At 42.1% G+C, this 12031-nt stretch overlaps 1 protein-coding gene across 1 annotated transcript; it reads left to right on the top strand.

Moving 5' to 3' along the window:
• Window positions 1-960: 960 nt before the first annotated feature.
• On the top strand, window positions 961-1779 carry LOC101730568 (transmembrane protein 81). Its single transcript, XM_004918745.4, has one exon. The coding sequence runs from the start codon at window positions 961-963 to the stop codon at window positions 1777-1779; it is 819 nt and encodes a 272-aa protein (XP_004918802.1).
• The last annotated feature ends 10252 nt before the right edge of the window (window positions 1780-12031 follow it).

Raw genomic sequence — 12031 nt, 5'->3', positions numbered from 1 at the left:
TCTCTGTATCTATCTATATATCTATCTATCTCTGTATCTGTCTATCTATCTATCTATCTATCTATCATCTATCTATCTATCTATCTATCTGTCATCTGTCTGTCTGTCTGTCTGGCTATCTATCTCTGTATCTATCTATCTATCTATCTATCTATCATCTATCTATCTATCTATCTATCTATATATCTATCTATTTGTCATCTGTCTGTCTGTCTATCTATCTATCTATCTATCATCTGTGTGTTTGTGTCAAGTTATTATAACTAGGACTATAAAGCTATATACTGTATATATATATAATATATATATGTACATGCACTTAGTGCATTCATATTATTGTCACAGAAACTCAATATTCTTTTCTATACATATATTTGTCTGGACATCTGTCTGTCTGTCCATTCCAATATGTATTCTAAAACAGATTAGATTGATACTAAAAAACTACTCTTCAAAATATTGAAGTACATAAAACCTATAGGTCATGTTGATCATTTTTCACCGATAGCTTTGCTTTGGTGAGTAACTGTTACTTGAAGTCCCTAAACCTGACTGTTTTGCCAAACTGACTGTCCCTTCTCAGCCTGTCAGTTATAGATTCTAATGCTAACGGACTCATGCTGCACAAATATAGCAGAGCCCTCATAGAGGAACATGGGGATCAGATAGGGAATGTAAAACCTTGGACAAATACAGTTATGGCAAAATTATAAATAGCCTGCAAAGATATTGTTATGATACATTTAAAAAAAGGTTTAGTTTCTGGTGTTAGTATCTCTTTAAGACAGCATAGATGTATATTGTGTAGAAAGCTTCCCAGGCCTCCCAGCTCTTCTGTTGATGATGTCACAATGTGGTCAGGATGTTGTGATGTCACAATGCAGAGTGAGGAGAATTGGAAAGCATAAAGAGTTACTTCAGTGCTTCAGTCATTTACACAAAAGATCTTGACGAAGCAACATGACAGAGAGATTGTTGCTTTTGTTTTGGTTTTTTATTCTTTTTATTTCTTATGGAAAATCAGAGAAAGATGAGGATGAAGTTTACAAACCAGACATAAGTGATGTTCATGGAGTGTTGGACCGTCCTCAATTAAATCCATATAAATCGACCGTAGTGGTAGAAGCTGGACCTTGTAGTGTCACTTGCGGCAATGGCGTCAGGATGGAGAAGCGATGCTTGGTCGATTCCAATGGCAAGACCTCCGATTGTGAGAAAGTGATGGCGCCCTGTAGCCTGAACGATCTGTGTCAAATGGCAACGTTCCAGAAAGAGCCCGGGGATACAGTATCCCTGGAGTGTGTGAAAAAGGAGGAGATGGAGCAACTGGGAGACGTAAATGTCTTCTGGAAAGTGGCTAAAGGCGTCATAACCAACGACGCTAATGTCTTCTATCCCTTAAAACTTTCAAACCACACCATCACAATTTCTAACCTTCGCCTGCGAGATACTGGCACTTACCGCTGTGATGTGCAAAGAAAGCAGGATGGCATTTTGGCAAAGCAGCTTTATTTTGGGGTCAAGATGAATGACCCTAAGATGATGGACTTTCAATTCCAAAGATATGTCAAAAACAAGCTGTTTCTAGCAGGGGTGGCAGAATTAGAGACAAAGGCCCCTGACATTAAGGAGAAATCCTCAGAGTCAGTAAATAAGAAGCTGCTTATTATTTTTGGTGCTGGTATTGGTACAGGGGTTATGATTTCTATTGTTATCTTTGCATTGTTGCTGCGCTTGTGCAGAGCCAAACGCCAGGAGTCTGTGGAAGAGGCTGTATAGTCCCCCTACAGAAACTGACAGTTGTACAGTTGTGAATGCTTTAACATCCCAGCTCTGTTCCTGCCACATTAACTGAGCAATGCCAAGTCTAAAGTTGAAGTCAAAAAGCAGCAACGTCATGGGGAACTGGGCCGCCAGGACACTAGGAAAACACCCGGTGGGCCCCGGCGGCCCAGACCCGATCCCTGTTGCCACTTCCCCTCGGTGCTGATGTCCTCCCCTTTCACTTACGCTCATTCAGGGGAGGACATTGGGTGGGTGGTGGGGGCCCCTGCAAGGGTGGGGGGGCGCGGCAGGGGACCCTGTGGGTCAAGTGGCCGGCAGGGGCACCTTTGGGGGTGCGGGACTCCTGGGGTGGTAGCCCCAGTGAGCCCTGCACCCCCCCCCAGTCTGACCCTGGACCCCGCTTTAGCTGAGACTGAACTTGTGGCAAAGCCGATGTTTCCCACCAACACAGAGCTGAAATGAGATCCCCCAAGCAGTATTTAATGCACCAGAACAATAATGAGACAGCTAAAAAACTGTGTTTATTCTGTTCTCTTTGTACCTTGGGTGCAATAATGTTATTTATGCATATTCTTATTCTAATAAAAAAAAATTCTGAAATTAAAAAAAATCTGCATAGTGGATGAGGGTTTGATTTGTGTGTTTAAAGAAATAATCTAAATTTTTCATTTCAGGCATCCTTATGACACACATAAGGTCAGGGTCGGACTGGACAGCTCTAGTGGGCCCCGGCGTCCCAGACCCGACCCTTGCCGGTACTCCCCCTCCCGACCGCTCCTCTTCCGACGCGTCAAATTTACGGGCTCGGGGGAGGACGTTGGGTGGGGAGCCCTACAAGGGGGGTTAGGGGGGACCCTGCGGGGGGGTTAGGGGACACGCCTGGCTGGGGGCACCTGCAGGGCCCCTGGAAGAGAAGCCCCGGTGGGCCCTTCACCCCCCAGTCCGACCCTGCATAAGGTGACTTTAGGCGATACAGTCACAGCCATAAAGATTTGTCTCCCATGGGGGCTGAGAGCTTCCCATTCTGAATATTCTGTGTATATCGGGGGAGCAGCTATTGTTTTAAATATCAACTCCCAGTAGAGTTAATATAAGGAGACCTAATGAGCTGCCATATCATTCCTCTTAAAGGAGAAGGAACGGTTGAATAACAAAAAAAGTTGGGGTTTTTACTCTTTTGCGCATGTGTGGGCCCCGAGATTGCAGAGAAAGGCAAAGGAAGGAAGAGGATCTCCCCCTCCTCCCAGTGATTTTAACTTTCCTTCCATTTTAATAGTAACCAAGGTAAGGGTCAGGCCACCCCATCAGTGATTATTGGATAATCAGACACCACACCAAAACCAATTTAAAGTGTCTGAAGCAAACACAGTACAAGCAGTTTGAACTAGGGTTGTTTGAGCCCCACTGTAGGTCCATTTTAAAGAGGAAAAGTGTCCCAAACCTGTAGTGGATGCTAATACAGGTATGGGACCCCTTATCCGGAAAACCCCAGCTCCAGAGCATTCTGGATAACGGGTCCCATACCTGTACATCTATTTCCCAGAAATTGCTTAAGTTGTATTGTTTGAGATGTAAATAAAACACTCATATAGCAACACTGGAGACTGGGTGGGCTGGGTAGCTGAGCAATACAACTGCAGGTGCCAGGCACAGGGCAATATAAAATGGCTGCTACAGGCAATGTACCTTGGGGTTAGCAGCAGTCTAAGGCAGTGGCCCAGGAACAGTTGTATAACAGCAGAAACAGCAGTTCCAGTCACAGTTTGAAGCCCAGGGGGGCCCTTATCAATACACAGTTTAATTACACACATATATGTACGTGAATATTTGAGGGGGTTAAAATGAATCTGACAGGAGCGCACACACAGCAGGGAGGAATAAGCAGGGAAAGGGCGGGAAACTGCACAGAGCAGAGCATGTCAGGCCTGTCAGGGAGAAGCCTAATCAACTCAGTGCTACTCCCATATCTGCACCTTCCCCTGACAGGAGCAAAGTACCCCTGTATGTGGGTGCCCAAGTCATTACCCAAAGTAGCATTTACTCCAATGGTTAAAGCTGGCCATACACTTACCGATACAATCATACAAACCTAGTTTTGTATGATTTTTGGGCCGTATTGGGGCCCAGAATTATTACCTCGATAATTTTCGTACCATGGCTATCAGTTGTTTAGTCAATCAGCCAAAAATTTCGGTTGCATAATAATAAAATATGTGTATATATTGTGTATCTGCCGATATATTTGGCGGGCCTACAATGGAAGTCACTTACGTATGACTGGTGTCTGCCAATTATTTCATGTTCAGAACATCCTCCAATTTGTATTTTATTATACAATTTCAGTAAGAATGTTAGTTTTAGATTGTTGCATTTAAACATATGACCGGTATCCTAATGTTCATTGAAAGATAACTAAAATTTGAACATGTATGGGCAGCCTGTATCACTGTATTCAGGGACCCAGCCAATCAGCTCATTAAATACACAGATGTAGCCATTTATGCTGAATAAATATATTTCCAACCCCCCCACCTCAGAATGAGTTGGTTTCTGCCCTCCCTGAGGAAACTAATCAGGTGAATGCACCTGAGAAGGAAAGATAGAGAAGCAGTGCAGGGGCAGATAGGTAAGTGCCCCCAGTGTGTGCATGTAACACTTGCTGGACTGACTAACAAACTAAATTGCAATAAAATCTTTGCTTTTATTTCCTTATCAAAACTAAAATACTAACTGGTTGCTATGAGCTTCATTGGTGCAATTAAGCACCTATGTTTGTTAATGAGCCCATATTGCTGTATTATGCACATTCATTTGTTTTTTTTCTCTTCACAAACTGCTAATTTATTTGGCTAAGTACTCCCAGCAGCCTAAGTTTGTATTCCTGAAGCAGTTTTAACATTATGCTGTTAGGGTGTTACACTGCTTTGTATTGATTTTATTATTTATGTGTGTGGGGCATTATATATTATGACTATACATCATTTATGCCATAATGTGTTAGGGGTGTAATATGTATGGAATAGGCACAGCATATGAATTGTATAATGCCCCCAGACCATGTACATCAGTACATCAGTCTAGCATTATGTTCTGCCCTTTGTTATTGGGCCAATGTATATTCATCATACTGGCCTGGTACTTGGCTTAGGGGTGCCAGCCAGCCATTTTATTTCCTTTCTATCTATCTATCTCTGTATCTATCTATCTATCTATCTATCTATCTATCTATCTGTCTATCTATCATCTATCATCTGTGTGTTTGTGTCAAGTTATTATAAATAGGACTATAAGGCTATATATATATATATATATATATATATATATATATATATGAGGACCGAAACGTCGATCTAAATAAACTAAGTATCTTTTTTTTGATAACATTTTCCTGGTGTGCATCAGCATTTTTTACACACACACATATATATCTATATATATATATATATATATATATATATATATATATATATATATATATATATATATATATATATATGTAAAAAATGCTGATGCACACCAGGAAAATGTTATCAAAAAAAAGATACTTAGTTTATTTAGATCGACGTTTCGGTCCTCACCCGGGACCTTTATCAAGATATAAAATGTGCAAACAAACAGTGTTTATAAAGACTCACCCACCAGTTAACCACCAACAAACCACACCCCTCTCTGGAGTGGCTGTGTTAACCCTTAAAAAAGATCTCAGTTCCAGCAGATATCAAACCAATCACAATTCCAGGTAATTTGTAAAATAAAGTGCATAATGCATAATATTCTATAAGGTGCAACGTAAGATAAAGTGCAATACATCATGGTGTATAAAAATGTATAAAACTTAAATTCCAAATGAATGGTGCAATGTCAGTTAAAATGCAGTCCAATGAGGTGCATGCAAATAAAAGGACTTAAATGCCAAATACAAATACACACTATTACCACATAATAATAAAAGCATTGCAGAAATATTACTTTAAAATACCTAGAACAAAATGGCACTTGCAATGGTAGAAACGGAGTTTGAAGTGTACTGTGTGAAACCCAACCATTACCTGGTATTTAAATAAGAGGCAAAGGAACAATACTCATTAAGACCCCGGGGGGAGACAGTATCCAGAGTTCTAATCCAAAACATCTCCTTCTGAAGCAGCATGCGACCCCAATCACCCCCCCTGCTGGGCTCTGGGATCAAATCTATTCCCATGAACTTAAAAGCTGGTAACCTGTGCCCCATCATTAAAAAATGCTTAGGTAGGGGTAAATCGGATTTGCCGGTTTCAAAGGCTTTCTTAATGGTAGACCTGTGATTTCCCATTCGCTCACGTAAAGTATTTTGTGTTTTGCCCACATACGTTAAACCACAGGGACAAGTAATTATATAGATCACGTGGGTTGATGTACGGTGCCTTATGTTAATTTCTTTGCCAGAGTGGGGATGTCTAAAGGATTTACCTGGTGCCATGTATCTACATGTTGTGCACCCTGCACACTTATAGCATCCCTTTTTCAATTTATTTAACAGACTAAAACTAGAGTCATAACACTTAATGGGGTCTGTTTTCATTAAAAGATCTTTTAGATTAGGCCCCCGCTTGTATCCCCACATGGGCTTTTGAGCTGCAACTTTAGACAGCTTCTTGTCACTTTGTATTACGGACCAATGTTTCTCAACAATAGATTTAACAGCAGCTGAACCAGTTGTGTATTTAGATGTAATAATAAACCTGTTATGTTCATCAGTACCCTCTTTACAACTGACACTAGATTTGTATTTACTGTGCTTGCGGGCTCTCTTTAAAGAACCCGTTAATGTTGGCTGCTGATAACCCCTCTGCCTGAAACGATCAAAAGTCTCCTGTAGTTGAACTTCACAAATCTCTTTGTCAGAATTGTTGCGTATTGTGCGTAAAAATTGTGAAAAGGGTACCGCTTTTTTAGAGCTAGGAGGGTGGAAACTAGTAGAGTATAACAGTGTGTTTCTATCTGTGGATTTTCTAAACAGCTTAAATCCCAGAGAATTACTTTTTTTGAAAATTTCCACATCCAAAAACTGGATACATTGCTCATTGTGAGAAATTGTAAATTTCACTGGGCTATCCAGACCGTTAAGATCATCCACCATATTAAGCAACCCTGTTTCATCACCTCTCCAAACAATTAGTACATCATCGATATAGCGAAGGTATAGAAACAGTGAGTCTTTATATTTGGGAATAATGTGTTTCTGTTCGTAATGGGCCATATAACAATTGGCATATGAAGGAGCCATCGAAGCCCCCATTGACGTGCCTTCCTTCTGTAAATAAAACTGTTTTTCAAAATGAAAATAATTGCACTTTAATGTTAGTTCCAATAATTGGCACAAAAAGTCAATGGGTGGGCCCCTATATACCTCAGAATTTTGTAATGCCCAACTCACCGCCTCAATACCTTCATAGTGGGGTATTATGGTATACAAGCTGCATACATCAATGCTAGCCAAAATTGTAGGCTCATCTGGGAGTACCAAATTCGATAAAATGTTTAATAAATCCTGTGTATCCCTAAGGTAAAAAGGGAGTGACTGCACAGTACTTTGTAGATGGTAATCCAAGTATAATCCAATAGGGTGAAGCAAACTGCCCCTAGAGGAGACAATGGGTCTACCTGGAGGGTTGCTTAAATCCTTATGGATTTTAGGGAGACAATACAGGATAGGACATATAGGATAATCTTGTGTAAGAAATTGTTTTTCAGTTTCTGTTATCCATTTCTTTTGCAAGGCTTCACTCAAAACCATCTCAATTTCATTTTTAAATCTAAGAACTGGATTAAAACTTAACTTTGTATACACAGATATATCATTCAACTGTCTCAATACCTCCCCCCGGTAGTCCTTGTAATCCATAATTACAATGCCTCCCCCTTTGTCATATATATACAGTATATATATATGTACATGTACTTCATATTATTGTCACAGAAACTCAATATTCTTTTCTATACATATATTTGTCTGGACATCTGTCTGTCTGTCCATTCCAATATGTATTCTAAAACAGATTAGATTGATGCTTAAAAACTACTCTTCAAAATATTGAAGTACATAAAACCTATAGGTCATGTTGATCATTTTTCACCGATAGCTTTGCTTTGGTGAGTAACTGTTACTTGAAGTCCCTAAACCTGACTGTTTTGCCAAACTGACTGTCCCTTCTCAGCCTGTCAGTTATAGATTCTAATGCTAACGGACTCATGCTGCACAAATATAGCAGAGCCCTCATAGAGGAACATGGGGATCAGATAGGGAATGTAAAACCTTGGACAAATACAGTTATGGCAAAATTATAAATAGCCTGCAAAGATATTGTTATGATAAATTTAAAAAAAGGTTTAGTTTCTAGTGTTAGTATCTCTTTAAGACAGCATAGATGTATATTGTGTAGAAAGCTTCCCAGGCCTCCCAGCTCGTCTGTTGATGATGTCACAATGTGGTCAGGATGTTGTGATGTCACAATGCAGAGTGAGGAGAATTGGAAAGCATAAAGAGTTACTTCAGTGCTTCAGTCATTTACACAAAAGATCTTGACGAAGCAACATGACAGAGAGATTGTTGCTTTTGTTTTGGTTTTTTATTCTTTTTATTTCTTATGGAAAATCAGAGAAAGATGAGGATGAAGTTTACAAACCAGACATAAGTGATGTTCATGGAGTGTTGGACCGCCCTCAATTAAATCCATATAAATCGACCGTAGTGGTAGAGGCTGGACCTTGTAGTGTCACTTGCGGCAATGGCGTCAGGATGGAGAAGCGATGCTTGGTCGATTCCAATGGCAAGACCTCCGATTGTGAGAAAGTGATGGCGCCCTGTAGCCTGAACGATCTGTGTCAAATGGCAACGTTCCAGAAAGAGCCCGGGGATACAGTATCCCTGGAGTGTGTGAAAAAGGAGGAGATGGAGCAACTGGGAGACATAAATGTCTTCTGGAAAGTGGCTAAAGGCGTCATAACCAACGACGCTAATGTCTTCTATCCCTTAAACTTTCAAACCACACCATCACAATTTCTAACCTCCGCCTGCGAGATACTGGCACTTACCGCTGTGATGTGCAAAGAAAGCAGGATGGCATTTTGGCAAAGCAGCTTTATTTTGGGGTCAAGATGAATGACCCTAAGATGATGGACTTTCAGTTCCAAAGATATGTCAAAAACAAGCTGTTTCTAGCAGGGGTGGCAGAATTAGAGACAAAGGCCCCTGACATTAAGGAGAAATCTTCAGAGTCAGTAAATAAGAAGCTGCTTATTATTTTTGGTGCTGGTATTGGTACAGGGGTTATGATTTCTATTGTTATCTTTGCATTGTTGCTGCGCTTGTGCAGAGCCAAACGCCAGGAGTCTGTGGAAGAGGCTGTATAGTCCCCCTACAGAAACTGACAGTTGTGAATGCTATAACATCCCAGCTCTGTTCCTGCCACATTAACTGAGCAATGCCAAGTCTAAAGTTGAAGTCAAGAAGCAGCAACGTCATGGGGAACTGGGCCGCCAGGACACTAGGAAAACACCCGGTGGGCCCCGGCGGCCCAGACCCGATCCCTGTTGCCACTTCCCCTCGGTGCTGATGTCCTCCCCTTTCACTTACGCTCGCTCAGGGGAGGACATTGGGTGGGTGGTGGGGGCCCCTGCAAGGGTGGGGGGGCGCGGCAGGGGACCCTGTGGGTCAAGTGGCCGGCAGGGGCACCTTTGGGGGTGCGGGACTCCTGGGGTGGTAGCCCCAGTGAGCCCTGCACCCCCCCCCAGTCTGACCCTGGACCCCGCTTTAGCTGAGACTGAACTTGTGGCAAAGCCGATGTTTCCCACCAACACAGAGCTGAAATCCCCCAAGCAGTATTTAATGCACCAGAACACTGCCTAGTACCTCAGCAGGACCGCAACACAATGCATTGGGATAGCTGGGTTACCTGCCATGGCTGAAGGGAAGAACTGCATTTTCAATAATGAGACAGCTAAAAAAACTGTGTTTATTCTGTTCTCTTTGTACCTTGGGTGCAATAATGTTATTTATGCATATTCTTATTCTAATAAAAAAAAATTCTGAAATTAAAAAAAATCTGCATAGTGGATGAGGGTTTGATTTGTGTGTTTAAAGAAATAATCTAAATTTTTCATTTCAGGCATCCTTATGACACACTTAAGGTCAGGGTCGGACTGGACAGCGCTAGTGGGCCCCGGCGGCCCAGACCCGACCCTTGCCGGTACTCCCCCTCCCGACCGCTCCTCTTCCGACGCATCAAATTTACGGGCTCGGGGGAGGACGTTAGGTGGGGAGCCCTACAAGGGGGGTTAGGGGGGACCCTGCGGGGGGGGTTAGGGGACACGCCTGGCTGGGGGCACCTGCAGGGCCCCTGGAAGAGAAGCCCCGGTGGGCCCTTCACCCCCCAGTCCGACCCTGCATAAGGTGACTTTAGGCGATACAGTCACAGCCATAAAGTTTTGTCTCCCATGGGGGCTGAAAGCTTCCCATTCTGAATATTCTGTGTATATGGGGGGAGCAGCTATTGTTTTAAATATCTACTCCCAGTAGAGTTAATATAAGGAGACCTAATGAGCTGCCATATCATTCCTCTTAAAGGAGAAGGAACGGTTGAATAACAAAAAAAGTTGGGGTTTTTACTCTTTTGCGCATGTGTGGGCCCCGAGATTGCAGAGAAAGGCAAAGGAAGGAAGAGGATCCCCCCCTCCTCCCAGTGATTTTAACTTTCCTTCCATTTTAATAGTAACCAAGGTAAGGGTCAGGCCACCCCATCAGTGATTATTGGATAATCAGACACCACACCAAAACCAATTTAAAGTGTCTGAAGCAAACACAGTACAAGCAGTTTGAACTAGGGTTGTTTGAGCCCCACTGTAGGTCCATTTTAAAGAGGAAAAGTGTCCCAAACCTGTAGTGGATGCTAATACAGGTATGGGATCCCTTATCCGGAAAACCCCAGCTCCAGAGCATTCTGGATAACGGGTCCCATACCTGTACATCTATTTCCCAGAAATTGCTTAAGTTGTATTGTTTGAGATGTAAATAAAACACTCATATAGCAACACTGGAGACTGGGTGGGCTGGGTAGCTGAGCAATACAACTGCAGGTGCCAGGCACAGGGCAATATAAAATGGCTGCTACAGGCAATGTACCTTGGGGTTAGCAGCAGTCTAAGGCAGTGGCCCAGGAACAGTTGTATAACAGCAGAAACAGCAGTTCCAGTCACAGTTTGAAGCCCAGGGGGGCCCTTATCAATACACAGTTTAATTACACACATATATGTACGTGAATGTTTGAGGGGGTTAAAATGAATCTGACAGGAGCTCACACACAGCAGGGAGGAATAAGCAGGGAAAGGGCGGGAAACTGCACAGAGCAGAGCGTGTCAGGCCTGTCAGGGAGAAGCCTAATCAACTCAGTGCTACTCCCATATCTGCACCTTCCCCTGACAGGAGCAAAGTACCCCTGTATGTGGGTGCCCAAGTCATTAGCCAAAGTAGCATTTACTCCAATGGCTGTCTAAAGCTGGCCATACACTTACCGATACAATCATACAAACCTAGTTTTGTATGATTTTTGGGCCGTATTGGGGCCCAGAATTATTACCTCGATAATTTTCGTACCATGGCTATCAGTTGTTTAGTCAATCAGCCAAAAATTTCGGTTGCATAATAATAAAATATGTGTACATATTGTGTATCTGCCGATATATTTGGCGGGCCTACAATGGAAGTCACTTACGTATGGCTGGTGTCTGCCAATTATTTCATTTTCAGAACATCCTCCAATTTGTATTTTATTATACAATTTCAGTAAGAATGTTAGTTTTAGATTATTGCATTTAAACATATGACCGGTATCCTAATGTTCATTGAAAGATAACTAAAATCTGAACATGTATGGGCAGCCTGTATCACTGTATTCAGGGACCCAGCCAATCAGCTCATTAAATAAACAGATGTAGCCATTTATGCTGAATAAATATATTTCCAACCCCCCCACCTCAGAATGAGTTGGTTTCTGCCCTCCCTGAGGAAACTAATCAGGTGAATGCACCTGAGAAGGAAGATAGAGAAGCAGTGCTGGGGCAGATAGGTAAGTGCCCCCAGTGTGTACATGTAACACTTGCTGGACTGACTAACAAACTAAATTGCAATAAAATCTTTGCTTTTATTTCCTTATCAAAACTAAAATACTAACTGGTTGCTATGAGCTTCATTGGTGCAATTAAGCACCTA

This window comes from Xenopus tropicalis, chromosome 10, assembly GCF_000004195.4.
Source record: "Xenopus tropicalis strain Nigerian chromosome 10, UCB_Xtro_10.0, whole genome shotgun sequence".
NCBI lineage: Eukaryota > Metazoa > Chordata > Amphibia > Anura > Pipidae > Xenopus > Xenopus tropicalis.
Note: the sequence above shows the minus strand (reverse complement) of the source record. Positions and strands in the feature narration are given on the sequence as shown.